Raw genomic sequence first — 27,755 nt, 5'->3', positions numbered from 1 at the left:
AGAGGCAGGACCTCCAGGAACAGATGTAAGAGTTCTTATCATTCTCTCTGGCCAGGGATGTTAAAGAGGCTGTTGCCATGGTGATGGGGCTGGACCACAAAGCAGGTATGTAGGTGAGGACTGTAAACACATTCTGGAATAAAGGCGATGGCTTGCATACCCACTGTCCCTGCCGTAGACCAGATGGTGTCATTTTTCACCTGAATTATTGCCAGCCATCCCCTAATTGGGCTCTCTCATCTCTCCCTTGTCCCCCTCCACCCCAGCTTCCACATAAACTAGAGTAACCTCTCTATCACACAAACCTGAAAGCATCACTTCTTTGCTGAAGCCTCTTGATGGCTTCTCATCAGGATAAAGCCCAGATTACTGAGCCATTGTCAACTTTAGCTCTCTGCTCCTTACACCGTATAGTTCAATAAAATGAACAAAATACATCTTTTCCATCCTCTCTCCTTCCTTCATTCCCTTCCCACAGTATATGGGACAGTCTGCTCAAACTCACTCTATTCACAATCCTCTCTATCTGGAGTAATCTTCAACCTTCAACAGCCTGCTTCAACAGCACCATCTTGTTTGCTAAAAATGTAGCCAAAGGGTCTCCCTGGTGGCACAGTGGGTTAAAGCACAGCACTATGAAGCTATCCACAGCCACTGCAGTATGAATTTGATTCCCCATGAGGTGACCCACATGGCACAGCAGACCTCTCCTGACCCACCTGCTGCTCCCTCAGCAGTGTATTTCAGGAGATCTGACTCTTCTGCTTCCACCCAATCTCTGGTGAAACTGTCTCAACACTTGCACCTCTGGCCTGTACCCTAACTCTTCTATGCATAAATCAATAAATCTTTAAAAACAAACAAATAAATAGTCCAGAGATTTTCTTTGCCAGTGTGCTGGCCCCAATTCCACCAACCCAGACATGGCATGGCTTTACATCATCTGGAGCTCCCTAGCGCCCTCTATCATAGCACTTTCCCCAATGTAAGGGAAACTGCCCAGATGTGTCTTTCCCAGAGGCCCACAAGGGCAGACACTGGGCTTCAGTTCTCTTGGAATCCCCAGGGCCCACAGAGATTACCGTTTCAAAGTCACCCTTGATTTAGGAATGCTGTGCATCCCGAAGCCCTCTCTCTCCACCCTCTCAGCCATCTTATTTTTTCTCAAAGTACCTTACCACAAGAATCAGATTGGCTGAGCCAAGAAAGACATTAGAGATTCAGAAGGAGAAAGAAAGAAACTGAGACCACAACACTTGACTGATGTGGGGTTCCCATTAGTTATCAGCATCGAGCCTGACAACATCTGTTGTGTCGAGCCACCCCCACACTGATAAAGAACGGGAGTCGTGGAGCAGGCTACATAGTGCAGGATGCTGCTAATGTCTTGAGGGCAGGGGCCATCAGTCTTGGGTGAGAATCTTAAGGTGGTGATTCTGAACCCTGGGAGCAGCTGGAGAGCATTTACAACTCCTCAGGGATGGGCCTCACCCCAACCTAACTAAGTAAGACTCAGGCTAGAAGTTCAAAGAGAGGGCATTTGCTTCTTAAGTCCAACATGTTTCCTGTCTTCACAGGGATGGAAACCACCACTCACAGCAACATTCAGGTACTGTGCAGAAGGAGCTCATTCTCCTCGCTCAGGACCCTTTCTACCTGGACATTTAACTTTGAGTCTTCTTCATCCTCCTTCTTTTATTTTTGCCTGTTAAGTAAAGATGAAAGACTTTTATGTCTCCAGGGGTCCCAAGACTGGACTTCCAGTGGTTTGAATGAATAATGAAATGGAATGGACAAAGTTCTTCAAGATTTTAAGTCAATTTAAAGTAAAGTAGACCTTTGAGGACATCTGACCCAGAAACTGAGATACAGTCGTTTCTACCGGATGTGACGTTAGTATGTATTCATCACCTATGTCCTGCTAGCGACCATGCCCAGAGCTTTTTTCACTTTATTTCAAATTCAGAAACACTCTAGGAGAAGGAACTATGAGTCAGTCATTTCAGTGTAGGAAAGTAGAATAAAATCCACAGCACTTGGTGACATTTCCAAAACAAATCTTCCAGAACGCCTAACTAGCTGTGCTTGTTTCCAAAGACCGTGAGTTAAACACCACGAACCAGACAGTCTCCTCATTCAGATCCCTTTAGGGAATAGGCAGGGTGCGCATGATAAATTAAAGGATAAATAACACATACATGCGTAATAAATTATGATTCACCCACATAAGCTTTTTAAACGGATCTTTCTGTTTGTCCTCAAATGCAATCACTGTGGTTTGTAAACCCGCCTTTCTTAAAAACTCATTCTTCACAATTATCTGGCTGCATAGTATTCCATCAAGTTGATGCACAATAATTTACTTAGCCATTCCCCCATTGTTAGGCAAGTAGTCTCATTCTAATTTTTCAATATTACATATTATGCTGCATGACTATCTTCAGCTTTACAGCATCATGAAAAATAGGGAGTGTCAAGGAAAAAAATATGATGGTGATATAATGTCAAGTTAAAAAAAAACTGCAAATGTGTGTGCTGATTACATTTATGTAATATGTGATGGGAAAGCATATATATCTATAGCTATCTATATATATGTACATATATATATATTTAGATGAGGCTGGAGGGGAAAAATGAAATGAGTTATTTGATCTAGAAGGTTCTTGTTTGTTTCTATTTTTGTAAGTTTCTCTAGAAAAATTAAGACATTATTTTACTTTGGTGAAGAACCAGTAAACATAAGCACGCTATCCCCCAAAAGGGTTGAAACATCTCAGTTCTAGATGTCCCCCAAGACTGTCAGTGGTCTTGACCTCTTCCACAGGCAGACACCAGAGAAAAATCTTCTTAAAGGCAGGAGCCATGTCTTATAAACCCCTGCTTTGCCAGAAATCCATAGTTTCTAAATCCAAACTAGGGAGAAAACAAGAAAAGCATAGAACTTCATAGCTCTGAGGCCTGGGTGCCATTTATTCAAACACCACATCCTCAGAGAGCAGATGGAAGACAAAAACACAGGTACAAGGCTCCCCAGCATGGACATGTAGGAGCCAGCACTGACCCCACTTTTTCTAAAGCTGTCTCTAATTAGACACGGCAGGTGGTTAGCCAATTTGCTCCCTGGACACCAGGAAGGAAAACGCCCTTTGCCAGGCCAGCACAGCATGGGTTTGACTCAGTGGGTTTGAGGTCCTGAGCATTACCATACATTGCCATGTGGCACATGGAGTCCGTCACACAGCACCCCTGAACCCCTGTAGTGTCTACACTGTTCTCAGGGCAGATGGCCCTGAGCTGTGTCATCTTCTTCCTTCCCATGGGACTCCGAGTGGTTCTACTGTACGTAGATATCAAAGGAAGGACATTTCCTACTCAGAATGCACCTGAAGCTCACCTCAGTCTGTAGCTTCCTGTCCACACCCACTCTGAGGACAGTCCCCTCCTCTCATGCCCTGGAGTCCGAATTCTACAAAGGCCCAGAATCCCTACCTCCACAGCATTCTGCACACTCCCCTGCCTTAGGCCTCGGCTGTGTGAACAGGGTGGGAGATCATCCTGTGATTAAGTTCATGACACAAAAGAAGGGTTTTTTGGATGTACTTAAATTCTCCATCAGCTGAATGAGTTCATCATAAAATGGTTTATCTGGGATGGGCTGGTTAAAGGAAGTGCTGATTTAAAAGAGACTGAGGCCTGGAGGGAAGAGAGTCAAAGTGTTAGCAATGCTTCCCCACTAACCTTGAAGATGCCAACCACCATGCTGTGAGCTTCCCATGGAGAGGCCATGTGGCATGGGCTGGAGAGTGGCCTGTAAGGATTGGGGGTGTCCCTTACCCATCTACAGCAGTGGAAAAGCAGGCACCCACGACATAGCTATGAGAAATGAACCTCCTCATAACCATGTGGAAGAGGACTTGAAGCTTCAGTTGAGACTCCTTGACTTGAGCCCTGAGAACCCAATGATGGCCTGACTGATTTTTGACCCATGGAATGGCTGAGAGCTACTAAGTAAATGTTATGTGGGCTTCTGAAAGCACCACAATAGCTATGCAGAAACAGAATGTTAACACACACGGGCTGACTTCTATGATGTCTCCCACTGACTTCTCGTATTTTTTTTTTTAAAGATGTTATTTATTTATTCAGACAGAACTGGGGTACAGGCCAGAGGTGCAGGGGCGGCGAGAGGAGTCACCAGAGACAGAGTGGGGAGCAGAACCGGTTGACTGATGAAGCACACTGCTGAGGGGAGAAGTGTGTGGGTCAGGAGAGGTCTGCCGCACCATGTGGGTCACTGCTGGGGTGGGGATCGAACTCGTGCTAAAGTGGCTTTAGCTTCTCAGTGCTGTGCTTTAACCCACCGTGTCACCAGGGAGGGCCCTGCTTCTCATATTTTAATGTGTCCCGTGGCCTCTCTGCCCATGTTCTCCTCCCTTCTGTCTCAGTGGCCTCCAAACAGGTCTCCCTGCCTCCAGCCTCTCCTCCTTCCAGTTCAGTTCTTCCTCCACAGTGGAAAGAATACTCTCATCATTCAGACACAGAATGATGAATCTCTCTTCAAAAGGCTTCCAGAACGCCACCTCTCACACAGGTTCAAATTCAGGATTTTCCTGTTCACAGAGATGTGTTTCTTTAGCACCTGGTCCCCTCCCAACCACTCTCCAGTCTTCAGCTTAATGCAGATTCCTCGAAAATGTTGTGTATGACATTCCCCTCCCTACCACCCCGTCTTCCTTCAGACACATTTCTCACCGTGTGAAATGATACATTCATCTACGTGCTTATTTGTGAAACACCCTCCCCTTCTCTTCCTGCAAGACTATTAGCTTCAGGAGGGCGGCTGTAATATTGCTCTGTGTACCTGTCCGTAGCACAGTTGCAAGAAGCAGACACACACTGAGTCAACGTTACTTGATGAAATCAGCTAAACTGGGTATTCAGTCTTTCCCAGGCTGGGTCCCAGCCTTTTCCTCTCGCTCTTCTTTCACACACCTCATGTTCTTGTCGCATGTGGCTTTGCTAGGTTACCTTCTAAATCCCTTAAGTTGGGGTTCTGCCCTCCATTTCTGAGACTAAGAAATGGAAAGCTGGGAGGTAACTCATCCATGATCACTCAAACCAAGAGATGGGCACGCAGTTAGCAAGCAGGGCCATAGTCACTTCATTATCTGGAAGGAGCTTTGCAGGGTATGAGGTATCCCGACCCTTCTGCAGGTTGGGAAGGAAAGAAGGTGACAGGGTAGTTACGCCTAGGGCAAACAGCAGAGAGCCCAATATCTCAGTGTACAGAAAAGGGGTGAAATCCTGCTGAGCTTAGTTGAAAAACAAGAAAGCGAGAGACTGATTATTCCTTCTCGCTAGTGTAAGCAACTAAAAACGACATGTTTGCTTTATCGCCTTTGGTCTCCCATTTGATTTCTGACAGCCGTCTCCCTCCCTCAGTGCGGGGCTGTCAGGTGCTGAGCTGGCTGGCATCACCAGGGAGGAGGAGGGGGGCTGAGGATAATTTAAACAATATTTCAGGGACCGTCACAGGCTTGGGGAGGCATTTTTGAAGTTGTCTGACTCTCTCGCTGCATTAAGTAACCTCATTTGCCAAGATCTGCTTAATGTTTCTGCGGATTGGGGAGAGGGAATCTGAGAGGGACCTTCACCAAAAAACCAAAAACCACCACCACCAAAAAAATGTCTGTTTCTTTCTTTTTTTTTTTTTTCCTGAGGTTTGAGGAAATGGAAAAGAGAGAGACATCAGATAGGAGTTTTTTTAGCCTATAGCCATTTCTGAATATGTAATTTTCTCTTCTTTAATATCTCCTTCAATAAGGCCAAGTGCAGGTGGAAATCAAAGTTAGGTCTGCATTTCACTGTTCTTTGTCAGTAAGAGAAATCCAAACTCCCAGCCTGATGTTCCCATAAGGGAAACTAAAACGGCTCCAGAAAGCCTCCAAGGGCTACCCGAACCTTCCAGAGAAAGGTATCAGCCTACACCAAATTATAAACAGCCAGCAAGAGGGAAGGAGTGCACATCCAGCAGATCTCCCAGGGGACAGTACTGAGGGGGGCTGTGACCACATTCTGGAGCCAACAGAATGAGGATTGAGTCCCAGCCCTGACACTTATTCATTCTGTGACCTTGGAGAAGCTTCCATCTCCTTCCAGACAGGGCAGTAACCACACACACAGGAGACCAGTGGCTGGCGATGACCTTGGCACAAGCACGATCCAGCAATGGTTGCTATCCATTTCTAACTTCTTATCACAGTTCTTTGAGTTCCTGGCTCGAGAAAGAGGATAAACCCAAGGAGGACCCAAGGCCAGAGAGGACCAAGGGTGTGCTGTTGGGCACTCAGTCAAGAGGCTGCATGCAGCAGAGTGGCTTAAAGCTGGGAAGGTCATAGCTAATGCCAGAAGCCCTGAGCAGATACTCCCAGGTTACGGAGCAGAGGTAGGTTTTCTCAGAACTAGCTGTTTAAGTTCTCTGGGAATTTCTGAGATGAGGTCAGGTCAGAGAGTGACCCCGCTTCTGACAGCTTCTACCTCACAGCTGACCTAGCTTCTAGCTCATCATTTTCTCACAAGAACTTTACCAAAGAGTCCAAGCTCTGCCCAGGCCCTAAGTACCCAGCCTCCCACTGACCCTGTCTCCTGCCTCCAAAAAGAATCTTCTGCCTAGAGTCTTGGACTTTGCTCACAGTTTTTCCCTTGGCCAAGTATTTGATCCTCTAGGACAGGCTCTACCTAGCTCAGACCACTTCTAGAAATTAATCCTTTACCCAGACTGTGGCTAAACTCTTCCTACTGACAGGTTTCTGCATGGATATGCTGGTGAAAAACAAGGCCCGCAAGGAGTTTTCTGAGGTTGGGGAGGGAAGGCTGTCGGGAGAACCCGCTTATTGCATAGGCCAATTTCCAGAGTGTAAATTCCACCAGGCTTGATGAAAAGTTGGCCATGCAACGTCACTTAAAGCAGTTGGGCACATTGTCTCACAAACATGTGGGCCCACTCCTGCAAGGCACTGGCTTCCTCCCTGGCATACACTTCTCTATCTGATCAAACACCTGGACCCCCTTTTGGTGATGGCCTGTGAGGTGGCCCCTAGCGACATTGCCTTTTGCTGTCCATGCCAAACTCACTTCTGAATGCTTGATCTGGCTTTGATCACTCTTCTTATTCCTACTCCCCCAGGCTGTCGCCCCTGGAGGGCTTACTCAGTTATCTACAGGAAGTTGGCAGGGAGCTGACTAGGTTTTGTGCACCAGCACAGACAAGGTAGCTACCTCCTGTCTCTAATGGGGGACACAGCTGAGGCAGGCAGGAACTGTAGTGCTTATTTTATATGCACTATCTCACTTATCCTCATCATGACTCAACCACATTTTGAAACCCAGGAGCCTAAGTCCAAATTCTAGTTCTGCCTACCCCAGGGTAATCCAGCTAAGAGGCATGAGTCTCAGCTTACTTATCTGGAAAATGGACATACAAATAATCCCTTCTCATGGTATTGTTGGAAGCATATGAGATGATATATTTCAAGGCCACAGGCCAGCATAGAAACCAATACAGCAAATGTGGTTCTTAAGTCTTTTGTCTCTTTGCTGTCTGGGTTTCTATGATGGACTCTCAGAGTGCTACTGTTAAGAATACATAAGGAAGGCCCTCTCTGGTAGCACAGCAGGTTAAAATGCAGCACTGCAAGCTGGCTGCAGCTGCCTCAGTGTGAGTTCAATCCCCCGCCCTGTAGGTGACCCACATGGCACAGCAGACCTCTTCTGTCTCATCCGCTGCTCCCCTCAGCAGTGTACTTCATCAATCTGCCTGTTTTGCTCCCCACTCTGAAAGCTCTCACTGCCCCTGCACCTCTGACCTGTACCCCAATTCTGTATGCATAAATAAAATAAATCTTAAAATAACATTAAAAGAAAGAATATATAGGGAATACATCACTGGTTAACAGAGAGGAAGCTGAAGTCCAAAGCTTTGTTCACATCTATAACTAAACAAGGTTGTACCCAGAATTGGAATCCAGCTCTTAGCCCTTCCAGAGCTTTCATGATACTCTCTTGCTTAATTCTTCCTCCCTCTGTCCCTGTTGCTCTCCTTCTCTTGAAAGCGCACCAAACAATCCCTTTCCCTGGCTCTTCCCCTGTCTGAACCAACCTCTGACCACGCCATATCCTGGGATAATCCAGGAAACCCCCTCCATAATGACTCTGACTGGAAGTCCACCACGGGACCTTCACTAGCCCTCTGTCTGGAGCACCAACACACTGCACTCAGTGGGTTTCCGCTGGGGTGGAGGTGCAGTGGATGGAAGAGATTGTGAGAAATAAGGCCTCTGGAGCCCTGCTTCTCCACTTGAACCTCCTCTGTCCCAAGAATACATCTTCTTTTCCCTCAAAAGCTTTGGCTTTGGGTAGGTCTAACTACAGAGGCTTACAAGATGATTAAATACCGATCAGGCTGTCTTGCATGTTTACTCAGTTCTGAGTAGCAGGTTCTGAGTAGCAGGGAGAGCTTGCAGCCCAGCCTGTAAGAAGCAGTTCTTAGACAAGGACAGAGGGTGGCGGAGAGAAAAGCCAAATCACAATGCTCACAAGACACATAACCTGCCACACTTATTCTCTTAGAAAAATGTCTACTCCTTATTTTCTGGAAGCAAGACCAATTTGCACTTTAGCAAAAGGCCATGGATCTAGGTCTGGTTCAGGTGCTGATTTGCTGTGCTGAGCTGGTTACCATTTTGGGAGCAGCAACTGCATGCTTGACTGAGCACACTTTGCACACATTATCTCATTTAACCCTCACAACAAGCCTTGGGAAAGCAGAAGAATACTAGTCTTGCCTCCTGTGCCCAGAGGAGACAGGCGCAGAGAAGGGAAGTTTACCTTGCTAAGCCACTCAGCTAGGAAACAGCGGGGCAAGGACCATCTGTCTGCCGGGTATGAAGTCTGCCGGCCACCTAGAAGGGCTGCTCTTTTCTTAGTGTTTCAGTCTGGAAATACTTTCAGGACTCCAGAAAATTAGCACAAATAAGAAAAAAATATATTCATATCCTTTGCCCAGAGTCACCCCTTATTAACAGTAGGCCGGATGGCCCTGTTATTGAAGAGGTGACATTTTAACCTGGGGAAATGATCTCCTTCCCTGAGCCCTGGTTTCCAAGTGCGCAGATGGGGGGCGGGCGGCTTAGCTTCAGAATGGCAGCATCCTGCAGAATTCAGAAGGGCTGGTAAAGGATGCGCTGGCTACTCTTATCAAGAGTCCTGTCTGTTTCTCCAGCCCAGCTACCCTCTGCTAGCCTTGCCCTCTGCTCAGGTCCTGGCATCTCTCCTACTCCTCTTCCACTGGGGTGCCCTCTGTCCTCATCCTTGGGAGGTCCTCCACCCATCCCCTTTTCCTGTTTGTACTTCAGAACCCTCAGCCTCACATGTTTTCTTTTCTGCAGATATAGTTTGGACTTTCCCTCAACTGACCCTTTCTTTTAAAACAAGATGCAACTGTGTGTGTGTGTGTGTGTGTGTGTGTGTGTGTGTGTGTGTGTGTGTGTCCTTGGCAGTGGGGGAATCAAAAAGAAAAGAATCCTACATCCATACACATCAGCAGAAAGTTTCACTTAAAATTGAAGCGTTCTTATCACTACAAGAAATCTCTGCTCAAGGATTGCCCTGTTAAGACAAAGAGTGAAACACAGCCAGGGAGCATTCATGGCCTGATTCTCTCTGCTGGGGAGCTAATTAGCAAAGCTTGGAGGACAGTGAATGGGGTTGGGAACCAGAAAACCCAGGTTTCTAGAACTGTCTGAGCATCTACTGTACAAAAGAGGGAGGTCCAGAGAGGATGAGGGAGTGACCCGCAGCACACAGCCACTTGTACAGAACTGGGTTGGGGCTGTGCCAGGGTGTGTGCTGGTGACACCCTCCAGCAACTGGACTGAGCCCCATTCTGATGGCATGAGCTGGCTGGGGGTCACTGAGCAGGTGGTAGGTGCACAGACTGGTTCATTCCACCGTTTCCCACTCAAAGTACAGTGAGTTGTATGCAGTGCCGTCTCTGGTTAATAAAGATGAAAATTCTGTCCAGCGGAACCTGATCATAACCAGCCACTTCATTGCTCAGCTCTACTGAATGCCACCAGCAAGCAGCAAACCTCCAATCAGTGCTGGACAGGGGGATACTTCGTTGCCCAAATGCAGAACTCTGAACTCCACAGTCCTTCAGGGAGACCAGATTCACTCCATGGGCAAGGGATGTTCCCTCAGGCTCCCTGGTCTGGTCCTGCAGGTGAGGACCACCTGTGTGATGTCGATGACAATGGCTTTGGGTGAGAAAACCAAACTGTAGAATTCTGCACCAGCATCCATTCTGGGTAATAAAATTTTTTAGGACACATTTTGTCAGGGCACATTGACATTCATTGATTTATGTGGTGTCAAAGAAAGTTTTCGAGGTCGGGGGCAGAGTTGAGTAGCTCTAGTTCCAACAGTGACTGTGTGGCCCGCAAAGTCAAAAATGTAGACGAATTGGCCATTCACAGAGAACAGGTGCAGCCTCCTGGCCATTCACAGAGAACGGATGCAGCTTCCTGATGGCATCCTATCTGATGGCCACACCAGGGTCTCTGTCTTGGCCCCTTGCTCCCTCTGCTTCCATGGTCATCTCTGTTTCTACAGCTCTTCCCTGTAGGAAGTGGCTCTTCCTGGCCACACCAGAAGGCACCTCTCTCTCATGTCCACTACAAAGCACAGGAGGCCTCTGACCACACTGCATTGTACATTACTATATGATGACTGGCTAAATCATGCATTTCTTATCCTAGACACCTCTCCCCCTTCAACTCCCCCATAGCACAAACTGGGATTTTGGCTGATTTTGTTTGGTACTTTGTGGTTTAGAATATTTCCAAGGGAAGGGAAATTTCACAAGGAAAGAAGAAAATACCTCAAGTACCTTTGGGTGGGTCTTGGAAACTTCCATCTCCAGATTTGCTCACTCTCTGAAGAAGGAGCCAGCAGGCCTCCTTCATACAGAGGGAAGAATTCAGGACAAAAGTCCATCCAGGCCACGTGAAGAACAAGGCCAAGTTAAGACTCAAAGCCAGGCTGACTGACCTTAATGTCAACTTTGCTTATCTCTGGGGAGATGTTAGAGCATGAACCCTAGGTTGGAAGAACCTGTTAAAGGCTTCCTCCCTCCTCCCACTGTATGCCCCAATCTCTACCACTGTCCAGGGCACGTACCTCTCTGCTAGGGGACCTTTTGGACAGACCGCATGTCAGCTAGAAGCAAGGACCCCGCTACAGTGGGGTTTTGCCATCAGTACACAGGCCGTCCCAACCACAGACACGGGCGTGGAAGCAGACAGCGCTGAGGTCTCAGTCCTATTTAAAGGAGCAGGGAAGAGCAGGGGGAAAGAGAGAGAGAGGCTTTTCTAGTATGTGGGCAAAGAGCAAGATAAAACAAGAGAAGCCGACAGAGAAGCAGCGCCCGTCCCGAACACAATAACCCAGACACTGGGCCAGGCATTTTTTCATGCATTCAATCATGCATCACCCATTCACTCAAGAGTATAAAGCCGGTGCCTGTTATGGATTCATCCTTTTGTTTGGTGCCATGGACGGAAAGCCGGGCATAACAATGTGCCCATCCTGAGGAAGCTTGCAATTCAGCAGAGGGTACAGATGTGGCCCAGATAATATAAACGTGAAATTGTGGTAAATGAAGTCTGCAGACGGGGGAGCCCAGGAGCTGGCTAGGATGACCTGGGGAGATAAGGCGTGGAGTGGCTTCGCCAAAGACCTGCCCTTCATAGGGCAGGAGTGGGCGTTGTGAGGGAGAATGCTGGTGGAGGCTCTGGGAGGACAGACGTGGCCCTGCTGGAGAGGATGGGAGGAGGAGTGAAGGGCGGGAGACAGGAGGCAGGAAGGGAGGAAGGGAGAGGGGTGGTGAAAGAGCCAAGGAAGGAAACTTTGACTAGGAAATAGCTGGAGGAAAAGCAGAGAGGTAGGAAGAGAAGAATGCACAAGGGGGTATGAGTGGAGAGAAGCAAGAACACAGACAAGAATGGAAGAAAAGATTGAATGAGAATGGCAGTGGCAATAGAGCAGAGAGAAAGCGAGCAACAAGAACTAGACCTGAAGGAAGCGAGCACACAGGCAGACAGACCCGGGCATTGAGGAGGAAGAAAGAGGTGTGGTGGGAAAGAGGTGGCAGGGAAAAGGCCGCAGGGCAGGGAGGGCTGGGGGAGATAAGCAGTCACTGGCCCTGGTGAGAGGGGAGAGCAGGGAGGGTGTGTGAGTGTCCTGCATGCTGGCACCAGGGCTCGGGAGCTGTGGGAAGCAACTGGGAGCTGCCTGAGGTGACAGACTGCACTTTCTTTTCCCTTAGCACACACCAGGGGCTGCGCTACATTGCTAACGTAACTTAAAGAAAACTCATCCCAGAGTCTAAGAGGACATTCCAAGGCCCATTTTGCAGAGAAGAAAACTGAGCTATTCAGACGATAAGTTCCCGAAGAGTACAAGCTGCCGGGACACACTAGGTGGCCTATGCTCCTTGTCCACCAGGTGGGTAAAGTCAGCAGAATTGTTCTGTAAGGAAGGCTTGCTGCTCCTTGCCTCCTTCCCAGCCACCTCTGAGCAGAGGTGGTGGTCGGGGGTTGGGGGCGGGGTGCGAGGTCTGCCACACGCTCTGTCTGGCTGCCATCACGTGGCTGGAGGTCCTGGCCTGAGTGGCGTTCAGTTTTGTTTTCCACATTCTCTTCCAAAAATGCAATCTTGAACTTGCTGCTTGCCCCTCCTTATCAAACACTCAGAAAGGAATGGCACACAGGGCTGGCTGCCGGAAATCGGGACCTCATGCCCTTCAAGGCAAGCCCCACTGCCAGAGCACTGTGCCCTGGCCCCCAGGACCCGTCCTCCACGGGGTCACTCTCCCTGTCACACTGGGTGTCCTCGTGAGAAGCAGTCATGCATCGACACTGACGTCCTCTGCCCAAGCCCTGATCTAGAAAGCCCCATGTTGTTCTGCCGAGATGAACCAACTGGAGAACTCTCCCTCTGTCTTGTGTTAGGGAAACAGGATTCTTTGCGCTTCTGGCACACAGGCTCTGCGTGTTTCACTGCTGAGCGTGCTTCCTTTTGTGCGTCGGGGCAAAGAATCTCTGACTTGAGTTGTCAGGTCCTTTCACGCCCTCTATGATGTGCACCCCTGCACCACCCAACCTCTGTGTGAACCACTGTCCTTGCTGTCTGATTCTCTCAGATATTTCATTTCTTGTGCTGGAGTCAACAAACAAAAACACCTGCATAGACTTAAGAAACTTCCTGAATCCATGGAGAAATGAGGTGGAACTGAAAGGAACTAAAGAAGGGATCCCGGGCAGAGAATATGTTTGTCACTAACTTAACCAGGGTCTCAGAGGCCTGGTAACAAGCTCGGGACCAGGTTGAACAAGATTTAGGGTTTGTCACTGAGCAAACAATCTGCCCCCCCCCCGAGATCTAGAATCTTCCCCCCAACTTCCTTACCTTTGCTGCGGCGGCGACTGCGGTACTGCTCGGTGTAGAACGTCAGCTGGGTCTCGTCGTCTGCCTCTGACCCTGAAGTCCCCTTGGTTCTCCCGAAGCTGATGCCCCCTGCGAGGGATCACAACTTGTCAGTCTCTGTAGGTCCCAGCCCCTGTCCAAGCCCTCAGCCTTCCCAAGATCAGCGACCTCACCACAGGCTTCGCATTGTGAATCCCCCTATCCAGGAGGAGGCGTGGTTTATGGAGGGCAGTAAGAGAGAACTGAGGTCCAGTTACAGCTCAGGGCTGCTTGACCTTGAGGAGTGACCTCACCTTTCTGAACCTGGTGAAGAGCAAAGAGGCAGGGTAGTTGAAATACCTGATGGGCATTATATGATTGTTGCTTTGTAGGAGGAGACAACCTATAATCCAACACTGGCAACTCAATCTTACACACATTGCAATCAAGTGCTTGCTGTCTTTCAGGCTCAGAGTGAGACATGGGGGAGAAAAGACAGATGTTGCCAGGTCCTTGCCAGCCAAGGGATCAGAAACTAGTCTAGTAGACCAGTGAGATCCTAAGAGCCTTTAACCTTATTCATGCTTTATGTTTATCGGATGATGCGATGCTGGGAATGTGGGGGAGAGAAATCCATCCCAACTTGGAAGACCTGGGATGATTTTATGGAGGATGGAAGATGTCAGGGCAGGGCTGGAAGGATGAACAGCTTTCAGTGGTAGAAGATGAAGTTCCAAGGTCAGGCCTGCAATAGTCGGGGTGGGGGAATTATGCCCAGCTGGGTGTCAACATCTACAGAGAAGCAGATGTGGAAAACTGGGTGTTACACATAGGACAGGGGGCTTTACTTTGGGTGTCATGGAAGGTTTCAGAGCAAGAATAGATCATCATGCACAGTCATCATGGAATGTTCCAGAACAAGAGAACAGTTCATCAACTGTGCATACAAGGAAGATATAACATTGGCATACAGGGCTCAGAAAGGGTGGGTGAATGCACCCAATGTACCAAAGATTCAGTGGTCCCCAGGTAAGAGCAGTAGAGTGTCTGGCTGAAGCCCAGGGCAGAGAGAATGTACAGAAGAGCATAGCACAGGGCTGCTTCAGACACAATTCTGAGGCATGTGGAAGGACTTACATAGGATGAAAAGTTAATCATAAAAACAAGGAAGTAAAAGATTTCCTGAAGGGGAAAACATGCATTTCTGTTTCTTCTTATTTGGCTTTCTCACTTTTTTTTTTACTATTAGAAAATAGTACAGGATGTGAAGAGGGGGGCTAAAGGATGGGTTCTTTACCCAAGAGAGGACAGAGGGGGTGGGGAGAACCTCCGGCCATGTTGGGAGCTGAGTGGTGGGCAGGGGAGAGTAGGGACTTTGGTTTAGAGAACCGTTTATTGCATGAGCTCCAGACACCTACATTAACATACCGACTCAGGAACCTAATAAAGTCATGGTCCTGGATGGGGAACTAAGGACTGAAGGATGGGCAGAAGCCTCTGCCTTGTCCTAAAATGTTCTGACTCGATTAAATCAAGCACCATGCAAACCCAGTACCTATTCAAAAATTACATCCAATGGAAAAAAAAAAAAACACATTAGAGGAAGTGTTATCCAACTGACTAAAGAATTCATGCTGTCATTTCCTCTAGGAGGGCACTGGAAATGGTCAACATATAGAAATAGGGTTCACACACTCCACTGAATACATTCATTCTAGCAACATTGTTAAAAGATCGACTATGTACTGAGAAGAACTGCTAATATTGCTGTATAGTCATCGTCAAGATACACTCACAGGGGAGGGGCAAATAACAAACCCCATGGCAAAACAGAGCCACAAAACACACACGGGCAATGGTACTTGCTGGAATTCACACGGCCAGTGAGTAGCAGGCTATCGGGCTAGTTTGCTCTGTTCCAAATTTGGGTTCTCACGTCTTCTCCTTGCTTTCCTTGAAATGACTCAAGAGGCAACGGCAGCAAAAGCAACCTGTCCTTCCTCTGAGCATCACCAAGGGCCGTGTTCTGAGTTTAGCAACATCATCACATCCCACACTTCTGGTACTCACGGAGAGAGGCCTATTACAGCACTTCGTACATTAGGCAACTTAAGATTCAGAAAAGTGATTGGCCATAAAGAGTGACGTTAGACTTGGTACCTTACCTGATAGCTAGTCTCAAATTGTGGTTGCTCATGACAGTCTCTCATTTGAATGTTCTTTATGTTCTTTCAAATGGAGCATTGACCCCTGCCCCTCCCCTGCTGTCCCCCTTCCCCTGAGACATGTTCTACTGGATGGATAGACAAGGGTCAGCAATGTCTGATTTCTGCCTTCAAATATGCCTTTGACGGCAGTCTGTCCCTGCCACTTATACAAGCTTCTCCCATCCCCTGCAACTAAGTATTGGGCCTGGAGATGGCAGGAGACCCCTGATTCTACCCAGTGCAGCTCCAGAATGAAATGCTCTCTTTTGAAATGAGTTGGCAGAGCCCCATGGAGATTCTGGAAGTAGTGGAAGAGCAGCAGTCTCCAGAGGCCTGAAGAGCTCTTTAAATTACTATTTTACTGTTGCAGAAAAAGAGGGAAAGGAAGGGATGAAGGAGGTGGCAGGGAAGGAGGGAGAGAGGATGGAACATCTTTGTTCTCTGCAAAATTCTCGGCCAAGAGAATAATGATGGCATCTGATGAAATAGTCACGTTGTTCATAGGACACTTCTACCAAATGTCCCGTTGTGTCCAGGGCAACAGAGAAAGAGTCCTGTGAGGACTCAAGCTCTCCATATGTTTGTTTTAGACCAAGACTTTTAATCATCCAATTAAATCCTCCCTTCCTTCTATCTTCTCTCTTCTTTCAAACAAATGACCCATTTTCCTCATCCAGTATAGTGAATGTGGTGGACAGGGGTCCAGGGATTCTTTCCCTAGTGGGTCAGTTTAGTGGGGGTGACAAGCTGCATATGATCAGGAGAGCTCACCTTGCACAGCTCCATCCTGTGCCAGGCCCTGTGCTAAAGCATCAGTGTGCACAGCCTCCTTGAATCATTGCAGTGGCCCTTGGAGGCAGGTAACTATTTTTGCTCTCATTTTAATGGGTGAGGAGATGAAGGCACTGGCCCATGGTCCCACAGCTTGTAAGGGCAAGATCCGCTGCAGATGCAGACAGAGCTGCAGACTAGTCCCCTGTCTCTCTGCTGGTGGACAAGGAAACACAAGCAAAGACCTCACCAAGTGCCCACAGTATGCTGAACTTCTATTTCTGATGAATAAACACCCGTCATCTCAGAGAGGTGATGTGAGAGAGGGAGGAGGGGAATGGGGTTGACATCAGGTGGCCCATCTGCAGAGCCTACATAGCAGCTGAAATATCCTGGGGAGGAGTGTGCAGGTGTGAAGGGCCCAGGCTGGCTTCCTCCCCGGAGCCTCTGGTCTCACACAAGCTCTGATGGGGATCCGGGAGATCCAGCTTCCAGTCAGCAGGTCCCCACACACAGTGATCAGGCCCCTGGCTACCCTCACAGCTCCATGGATCCCCCATCTATTCTCACCCTCTGGGCCATTTCCAGAGGGGCTGAGGCCCAAGAGACTGGTCTCCACCCACGGAAATCTGCTGACAGTCTAGTAGCAAAGTTAAAGACACCAAAACAAATTGGAAGAACCAATTTCCAGAATATATTTTACTTACCCCGATATACCTCAATACTATCATTTTAACATGTGATTAACATCAAATTATTATTACTGAAATATTTAACATGTGCAGCTCAATTGCCTACCTTTTGGAGAGCACAGTTCTGGAGGCACTTACCCAACAGTTATTATTGAGCATAATTAAGGGCAGGATCTGGGCAGAGGAAAGAGATGAATAAGCCACAGACCCACTAAAGGGTTGAGTATTTTTTTTAAAAAAAGTGACTTGAATGATAAATGGGATGGGTCAGGTTCTAATAAAAGACAATAGCCACTGACACTGCCCTCAGGCACTTATTCTAGCAGGTTCTATATTGGTTTAATTCCTGGGCCATGTAGCAAAAAGAAATTAGGATGCTGGAGTGAGATGTGAGTTCAAATCGCAGGTCTCATGGAATAGTTGTGTGAACCGGGGGCAAGCTACCTCACCTCTCTGGCTTCCTCTGGAGGAAGATGATCTGCCAAAGTTGCCAAGCAGCAAAGTGAGGGCAGTTTCTCATGCAGTCGCTGCTTGTCTGTGTTTCGAAGAATTGGAAATGCCTGTGGGCGGGGCGATACCTGGCTGCTCTGGTATCTCAGGGAGGTGGTGGTCGCCCAAGGCACAGAGCCTGCCAGTGTCCATCACCTGAAGGGGCCGCAGGCCAATTACAGACTAACTTGGAGATGATTCAGATGGATGGGAAAGGCCTCCTCTGCTTGCATTTTCCTATGAAATTGGTGATTTAGTGCACTAAAGTATAGTCATTAATTACACAGGGCTGCTTGAGTATGTCTACCGAGGGGTGGGGAGGGAGAAGGAATGGTCAGGTATTGGCAGGCACAACGGAATGGAGGCAGCACCTCTTTGGACCCATTCCACGGGCCTCTGGTTCTTCTGGTGCTGGAGAGGGGAAGCAGGTGGTGGGTGTGGAGGTCAGTAGTCTTGGACACCTGAAATGTAAGGTCCATCTGACATCTCCCCAAAGCTGGGTCCATCTGCCTTCTCCCCAGTCCTCGGTCCATCTGACATCTCCCTAGTACTAGGTGAGATAAAACTTAGCTCCCCTCTGCCAGGGGCAAGCCAGCCTCAGACTCAAGCTGCTCATTGCAGATCACAGATTACCAAGGGCCAGGCCCTCCAAATTCAATGGCTTTTGTCTTATTCACAAACCCTTTGTTCTTTCCCATAAGAAGATCCATCATGACCCTCCAGGGAAATGAAAAGTCATGCCTCAATGAGGTCAGCACTTTCTTTCCATTAAGGAGGCCATACTGAAAATAATGGGGATATAACAGGTGTTGGAAAAGTTATAGCGAAATTGGAACCCTCGCGTGTTGCGGTCAGGAATACAAATGGTGTTGCCACTGCAGAAAAGAGGTGGGCAGTTCCCCAACGGTAAACACAGAATTAACAGAGGGTCCAGCAATCCTGGTGGATTTTATTGACTAGAGAATTTAAAGAAATATCTGTACACAAATGTTCTCAGCAACACTATTTACAAACAAAAAGGTGGGACTGTCCCAAGTATCCATCTACTTATGAACAGGTAAACCAAAGGTGTCTATCCACACAATGGAATATTATTCAGCCATTAAAAGGAAAGAAGTATATGTGGCATTGGGATGACCTTTGCAAAGTTTTTCTAAATAAAAGATGTCAGTATAAAAGGTCATGTATTAGACAATTCCATTTATGTAAAAACATCTAGAATAAGTAAACCTAAAAAGACAGAAAATGTAGCATGTAGGGCTGGACAGAGGGAGGAAAGGAATAAAGGGTGACTGCTAATGAGTATGGGCTTTTCTTTCGGGGTGATGAGAGCATCTTGGGCATGGATAGAGGTGATGGCTGCACAGCCTTGTGAATCTACTAATGGGTACTGAAATGTACATTTTACAATGGTTAATGGCTAACTGGGTAGATTTTACTTCAACAAGTAAAAAGTAAAATGAAGACACCCTCTGTACACTTTGCATCACAGACGACAGGCCTGTAGGGCGGGCGATGTGCCAGCTGGGAAGGGAGTGGCAGCTGAGACACAGCGACACTGGTGGAGCTGTGCTGGTGGAGTCCAGTCCCAGCATCCTGAGTCTGAGCCCAGCGCTGGACGATGCAGAGGGAGCCCTGGAGCCAGAGGTCCCCTGCACTCACTTGTTCTTCCATGGACTGTGACTTGGGCTCAGGCTTTGCCACACTCTTCAAGGCACTGAAGATAAAATAGTGAATAAACTAAGGCAAACTTCCTGGAGCTCTCTTTCCAGTAGGGCAGCTTAAAGACATTCCAGGCATGATGCTAAGCCTCTCTGTTCCATTTCACTCTCAATTTTGTGGACAGGTAAATTGAGCTAGTTAGAGGTATTTCAGAGGCTGCCCAGGGATCACAGTGACACAGGATGAAGTTGGGGATAAACCAGGGATCTGACCCCAGGTTGATGATGAGATGAATCAGCCTCTAAACACCTTGAGAGTCATACTATGGGAAAGGCTGGGCAGCAGGCAGGAAGCCTGGCCTCCGCTGGACCTCGGTGAACTCACTCCTTGCTCTTTGCAAACCTCCAACTTCTGCATGGGCTTCCCTGTCCACAGCCTGGCTCTGCTTCCTCTGGTGGGCTCACGCTGCTTTTCCCATCTCCACACTCCTGCTATCATGATGGATGGTGGTGACATGTTAAATTATTCCGGCTCCATGTCTTCCTTGGGCTGGTGACAGCGATATTGCATTTTTAGATTGCCCAGAACTGCGCCAGATAGAGAAATATGTAGCTGGGGAATGCAAAGTCCCATCTGACCCCCAACTGTCCAGGGAATACAAATGGTGCCAGCCAAGGGAAGAGGACAGAAACGGTTGAAACACCCTGTGCTCCCTAGACCACTCTGACTTCTAGGCCACATGGATGGCCACAACCATCTGCTACCAGGAGATGAGCTGACTACAGCTGCTTGTCATCTGGCAGCTGCTATGGGCCTGGGCCCTTTGCTCAGAGGAGACTGTACACAGCCTTCCGGGCCCCCAATAGGGAAATGGAGAGAAGGGAAGGGCTCCCCGCTTGCAGTCACACGGCAGTTATGGGGCTGGACCTGGATTCAAACTTTGGGGGTTTACTAACCCCCAAAAGAAGATTAAGCAGCATTCCTGGGTTCCATGTTGAATTTTTAAAACTAGTTTTGATAGTTAAAACATGTTTATAGTTAAGTATGATTAAACATGACTATAATTTTGGCAAACATTGACCAAAGTATATTTATAGAGAACTGGTTAAAAAAAAAAAAAAGGCAGGCCATCTCTCGCCAGTAGACATTCATGAGGTCTTTAAATACAGTGACGTAAATCTCTTCTACTGACATGCAAATTTCTCCAGGATGATTGTGGGGTGAAAGGATACACAGAGAAGAATGCAGAGCTGGAGCTGGGTTCCACTTGTGGGATTGACACACACTTGCGATATTTGCTGTGAAGGCCCCTGAATGTGTGTACTAACAGATAAATATATATCATTCTTTTTTTTTTTAAGATTTATTTATTTGTGCATACAGAAATGGGGTACAGGCCAGAGGTGCAGGGGTGGTGAGAGGCTTCACCAGAGACTGAGTGGGGAGCAGAACAGGCAGATTGATGAAGTACACTGCTGAGGTGAACAGTGGGCGGGTCTGGAGAGGTCTGCTGTGCCACGTGGGTCAGCTCCGGGATGGGGATCGAACTCATGGGAAAGTGGCTTTAGCTTCTTAGTGCTGTGCTTTAACCACTGCGCCACCAGGAAGGGCCCTGGTAAATATATTTCAATGTCAAAAATAAAGAGGAAGGTAAAAAATGACATGGCAATGTTGATGAACTGAGGTTATGAACTAGGTTTTCAAAAGCATATGGCAAAACTGTAAGCACAAAATGACCCCATTCTGTATGTAAATGCAGGCATATATACATGCACATAAAAATATTATGTATTATGTATTATGGGGCTTTAGTGGTTCTGCTCTGGGTGGTAATTTTAAAATTAGGTATTTAAATTTTTTCTTCTTGTTGCTCATCTGCATTCTATAATTTTCCTTCCATGATGATCTAATGCTTGTTAATAAAATAAGACACTTAATAAAAGTGCTTATTTTTAAAAACACAGATTCTCTTTACAGCTGCAGTCTAAGTACATTCTTCACCTGACCTTCACTCTAATACAGCCATCCCGGCAGTGATTAGCCCACCACCCAAGTGGGGGTTTAGTTCAATCTGTCCCCAAACCTGCCCCAAAGAAGCAGAAGAAGCTCTCCTATGAAGCTTAACTCAGTATTTCATGAAAGTAAAGTTGCGTCTTCTAGAACATTCCTGCGGGAGGCTGTGTTTTTCAAAGGCTGCTATAACAAAATTTCTCATCCCCGTCTCTTCTGCAGTGTGATCTTTGCTACCATCCCCTCAAAGATGGGCTCTAATTTCCTTCCCATTTAACTGGGGCTATTGTAGGGTGGTGCTTGTAATAAAGGGGCTACCAGGATGCGTCTCTGCATGACCTCCAGGGCTGTGTCATGGAAGGCCATGCATCTTTCATCTTTACTTCTCTTGAAGTACCAAACATGTAGCCACTTGCTCCCTCTTTGTAACCTGCCACTGCACTGTGAAGCCTCAGCCACATGGAGAAGTTGTGTTGAAATGATCCAGCCAATAGTCCCGGCTGAGCGCAGCCTTCAAGACATCCTGGCCCAGGTGACAGAACACATGAGAAAAGCAACATCTAGCTGACCCCAGGCTCCAGCCATCTCAGTTCCCCACACATGTGTGAACCTCTCCAGTGGGATCCCAGGCATTGAGGAACCAGGATAACCCATGTCCCCTTTTCCCCTTATGAATGTCTGAGGTCTACAGTTCATAAGCATGAGAGATTGTGATGTTGTGAAAGCGTGACAGTTGGGGTGTGGTACGTTATATGGAAGGGGCTCCACTCTTACAAAAAATCCGTACTCCTCTGTGCTGTCAGCCTCTGGCAGCCCTGAGCAACAGAAAGATGAACCAGGGAGCCAGAGAATGACGTCCTGCATCTTTCCTGTCACCATCCACACTTCCTGTCCTTTCAGTCACTGTGTATGATTTAATAGAAAACACTAACTTCTGGCAAAGCTTGCACAACACTTTATACCTTACTTTTCTTTACAAAGACAGCAGCCTATTTGACCTTCATCAGTTGACCTTCACCATAATTGAATGAGATGAGCATTATTATCCCATTAAAAGATGAGAAGAATGAGAAGACTCCATGTGACTTCAAAGATACAGTGTTCATAAGTGACAGAGCAGAGACCACGATACAGGAGGCAAGGCCAGGGGATGTCACCGATTAAGAGAGCTGAGCCAGATCTGTGAAGATGGCCAGGAATTAAATTGGCTGCAATTTCCACTCTCCATATTCTGTCTGGTCTTTTGGAATCACAAGTCTGGGTTATCTCTCACCCCATATGATGGCCCTCTGCTGTCTGAAGATTCCTTGTGTGTCTATCAATTATACTGCCACCCAAGCTAAATATTACGAACAACACATTTAGCCATCCTTAATACCCTACGCCTGATAAAATTATGATTATTTTGAATTATAAAGTCAATACACATTTATTGTGGAAAATTAGAAATACAAGGAAGAAAACACAACCAGAGAAACAATAAGCAAGTCGAGCATTACCATTCCCAACTGAGTTCGCTTATTTCCAGTTTCTAGCTTCTAAGCATAAATTTATAGGCATACATTTTTACAACTGAGTTTTATTGTCTTGTAGCTTGAGTGCATCTTGTGAGCTTTGCTTTCTTTAAAAATATCTATGCATCTATTGATTTCATTCATTTATGTGAGAATGAATTTATGTCAGTTGAGATGCAACTATATTTGACACTTTTACTAATGTATAATTTACATATGATGTACATATCCAGATCTCTAGAGCTGGGTGTATATCAGTAGCTTATTTGTGTATATCTAAACCTATAGCCAATAAAATGTTAACAGTGATTTTCTATGAATATTGAAATTTTCTTTTTTGTATTTACCTTTATTTTTCTGTTTTTTTTTTCCCAAAATGAACTGAGATTACTTGTGGAATTAAAATAAAGCCAACTAAAATAAGTCAGATACATTTTTCCATGTCATTAAGTATTCACCTTTAGTAGTATTTAATGCCTGCAATATATTCCACTGTATCAATCTATCATCATTTACTCAACCAGTTCCCTATTGTCTAAACTTTCTATTGCTTCCAATTATTCTTTGTATTACTGCATCACATGTTCCTAAAGATAAATCTTTCTACACATTCCTGTGCACTGAGTTGTAAAACATTTCTTGCACATAAAAATACAAAATGCTGGACCAAAGGGGATTGATGTATTTAGAGTTTTTGATCCACATTGTCAAGATGTCTTCCGGAAAGTTTATTCCCATTGCCTCCTGATTGGCTATGTATGGGAATAACTATTTCTTTATATCCTCTGTAACTCTGGGTATTACATCATTGTTCTCAAATCTTAGGGATTTTGATATGCATCCCACATTTCAAATTCTTTGGGTCAGATGCTTTTCAACACACTCCAATTGGCTCATGTCCCTTTTAGAGTTTGAGACTCAGAACTAGACTTGATAGCTAACGTGTGATCCGACTCACACAGAGCAGAAATGGGTCATTCCTCTTGAATGCAATACTGGTGCTGCACCCAGAACTGCCTCCTCTTTACTGGCAGCTGACTTGTTGACATGTGTGCTCCATTCTTTATTCACACATGCTGCAATAAATCTGGTCTTTGTATCCTGTATTTACAGAATTGATTTTTCTAAAGAATTTTTTCTTAAGATTTATTTATTTATGCATACAGAACTGAGGTACAGGCTAGAGGCTCAGGGGTGATGAGAGGCTTCACCAGAGACAGAGTGGGGAACAGAACAGGCAGATTGACAAAGTACACTGCTGAGGGGAGCAGCGGGCGGGTCAGGAGAGGTCTGCCACACCATGTGGTCACCTCCAGGGCAGGCGGAAATCGAACTCATGCGGAAGCGGCTAGATTCTCAGTGCTGTGCTTTAACCCGCTGTGCCACCAGGGAGGGCCCAGAATTGATTTTTCTAAATGAACGCAAAGAACATTTTACACTACTAAATTGCATCTGCATGTTTCAGCCCTGTTTTGTAGTATCTCCAGATATGGTTTGTCCTGATTCTGGGACCTCACATTTTCATTATTCCCTGAACAGAAGACCTACGAATTGGGTTAATATGAAAAGGAACAGAAAGCAAGAAAAAGAATGAACCATGACTAAGTGTCTACAACATGTCAAAACACAGGACAAAAAGTGTGTGTACAGTAAAACTATTTAGCACATATGAAACTAATTCTGTTGATGCTGATATCTTTGGTTGAAATATTATGAAACTGATGTTTTTAGGGATTGCATGTCTTTGGCAAGGCCTCACCGTCATGAGAAGTGATAGACTGGGGAAGTCTAACTGTGGCCCATGCTATTCACAGTATCCCAAACCCAAAGCTCTTCCCATTTATACAGAAATGACATCAGTGCTGAAAAGAACTAGATGGACATTAGGATTTGATAGCTTATGGCAACAGAAATCCCATCAGATTGATCTAAGTCCCTTAATGAAAGTGCTTTGGCACCACATAATGAAAATGAACCTTTTGACTATAATATCAAGCACTCTATGATTTTCCCCTTTAGACAATTCATTCAATAAATATCTGCTGAGAATCTAGAAGGTGCTGGGAAGTGATAGGAACTTGGGAGTGAAACAGAAATACTCATTCCATCTTAGAACTTGTGCTCAATTGGGAAGATAGAGTGTTCAAATAAAGGATGTGAACATAATAGATGAGCCTTGTCAACAATATTGTTGCCATTAAGACATTCTGTCTCTGTGGTACTACCTTAATTTACCTGGGCAACAAATCTATCCAAATTATAAACACAGCTCACATGGCATGATTTATTCTTAGAGAACCCATAATGGATTCTAGTGTTCACCAGTTTTCCTTTCTACAGATTCTCTAAGTAAATTTTACCAAATGACCTCAGTGCTCTTAAGAATTAAAATCAAATGTCAAAAGTGCCTCACCAACCATTCAGAAGCAGGATAAGAGTTACCCTTCTCCAGAATTTTGAAAGTGTCTCTAAACTACTTTGATTCTTCTAAGAGAAAAACTATCTCTATGGTTGTCGAAACATATCATTAAATTATTTAGCTCTGGAAAAATAACTTGCTTGTTTCTGGAGATTGAAACTGATGCAGACACTTCGAAGTAAGTTTGCAGCACCTCCACTGTGTGCTAGAATTCTGTTTCTCTTGAAACATCTTTATTCTCTTTTTCTCAGTTTTCAGACTTTCTTCTTTATAAGTGACAGATATGACAGACTAAGAATAAATTTAGCTTTATACTTTCATCTCGTAATAAGGTTTCAGTTGTCTCATGCAACGGGACAATCATTTTCTTGTTTTTATTGTTCCAAAAGCAATTTTAAAAGCTGGTTTTATTTTTGTTTGTTTTCTTTCAAGTTTTACCAACCTGCTTGACAAATTTGAAGTGTCAGCCTTTTCTGGTAATATTTTCATAAGTTTGGCTAAACTGTTATACATGTTTGGCCATTTTTCTTTTAGTTTCATATACAAATATAGCTTCTCCCTGTAAGTATTTCAAATTCCTCCTTCGCTTTAACTCCTTGTGATTATTTTATTTGGGATTTCATTGTTGAGTCTTCCTTGCCGTCATACATTCAGTTCAGTTTTAGAGTGCAGTTATAAAACCAGAAAAGCCTATCCTCGGTACTTAAATATTATATGTTCATGTGTTCATAAACTCTTGGTTACGATTTTTTTTTTTTTTGGTTTAATAACATCCCGTGCTGGTAAGGGTTTTATGAAATGATCATTTTCCTAAATTGTTGCAAGCTGTGCAAATTTGTAGGGCCCTTTTGGGAAGCAAGTTGGCAAGATAAAAAGGAGCCTTAAAAATGCCATTCCCTTTTGACCCACTTTTGGGAATTCACCCTAAGGAAACCATCCTAAATATAGGAGAGAGTTTATGCAACACTATACCCACTGCAATGTTATTTATACATATGTGAAAAATGGAAAAGAACTATCTTTATGCCCAACCAGACAGGCATGTCTAATTATGTTAGAATATTAAAGAGTATTGATGAAGATGGATTAGGTTTAATTTTAATTTTAAGGAAGGGGCAAAAAACTTAAATACTATAAGAGTAAACTGATTTGCACTGCAGAGATTGGGACTTCTGCTTTTGATATGAAGGCATAAGATACAACTCCTCCCTCCAGCAGGTAACAACAATACATCTAGACAAAACACATACACAAATTATCTGAGTGCTTTGGGAAAGAGATAGAAGCAGGTGTGTATTGGTAGCACAGTGTGAATTTCCCATCTTCCTATGTTGTCTTGAGCTTAAACATCATTTCAGTATAGCTCAAGGCAACTAAAAGACCAGGAGATTTCTGCTGGCCTTCTGGATGGAGTGCCCAGGGGCAAATCACAGATCAAGAAGGCCACTGGGGCGTGAGGAGGGCTCCAGAGAAGGGGAGATCCACAGAAGGGTCTCCCAACTGTGGGCGATCTCTGTCACATGTCTGGATGATTTCTAAGCCACACATGTGTGACACAGACTCCCAGCAGCTCAGATCAAGGACGTAACTGTGGTAGATGCTGCTGCTCAACCCAGCAAAAGGGGAGGAGGGCGTCTAATCAAGTTCACCGCCGACATAAACCAAACACTGTCATTCTTTGAAAATCAGATTCCTAAATCTTTATACAATAAACCCAACATTTCTGGAATTTAACACCGAATTGCTCTAATAGTGGTGAACCAAAAGTTTTATCTAGGGAGCAGACATCAACAAAGACCAACCGATGGTGATCTGGATGGACATTTTAACCCACTACTACCATTGTGCTCACTTTGGTAAAAAAAAAAAAAAATGATAATGACTAAAAAATGTAGGACTTCTTACAGGAAAATCTCACACACAATAATGAAGGTTTTAAGACTGATAAATGAAAAAAAGAAAAGAAAAGAAAACACAAAACAAATGAAAATTAAAAAAAAAAAACACACACTGGAAGAGCTTAATAGCATGGAGATAACAGAAAATAATCAGTGACCTTGCAGGCATATTAATAAGAATGTTCTAATATGAACAGAAGATTTAAAAAGATAAACAGGGGCCCTCTATGGTGATGCAGCGGTTTAAAGCACAGCACTATTATCAAGCTGGCCAGAGTTGCTTCACAAGTTCAATCCCCGGTCATGAAGCCAAGCCACATGGCATAGCAGACCTCTTCTGTCTCACTGTGGCTCCCCTCAGCAGTGAGTGTCAGTTGATCTGCCTGTTCTGCTCCCCACTCTGTCTCTGGTGAATCCTCTCATTGCCCCCTGCACCTCTGGCCTGTACCCCAGTTCTGTATGAGTAAGTAAATAAATCTTAAAAAAAAAAAAAAGTTGGCCCTCCCTGGTGGCGCAGCGGGTTAAAGCACTGCACTGAGAAGCTAAAGCCACTTCCGCATGAGTTC

At 45.7% G+C, this 27,755-nt stretch overlaps 1 protein-coding gene across 2 annotated transcripts in view; it reads right to left on the bottom strand.

Annotated features, from left to right (window-relative positions):
• Nucleotides 1-27,755, bottom strand: part of ASTN2 (astrotactin 2) — a 766,181-nt gene that overhangs the window by 492,157 nt on the left and 246,269 nt on the right. For both annotated transcript variants that reach the window (XM_004677396.2, XM_012721364.1), the window contains exon 5: nt 13,531-13,638. In XM_004677396.2, coding sequence (XP_004677453.2) covers nt 13,531-13,638 — 108 coding nt within the window. The remainder of the gene's footprint in view (nt 1-13,530; nt 13,639-27,755) is intronic.

This window comes from Condylura cristata, unplaced genomic scaffold (assembly GCF_000260355.1).
Source record: "Condylura cristata isolate star-nosed mole 26May11 unplaced genomic scaffold, ConCri1.0 scaffold00006, whole genome shotgun sequence".
Classification (NCBI taxonomy): domain Eukaryota; kingdom Metazoa; phylum Chordata; class Mammalia; order Eulipotyphla; family Talpidae; genus Condylura; species Condylura cristata.
This window is presented reverse-complemented; position numbering and strand designations above follow the sequence as displayed.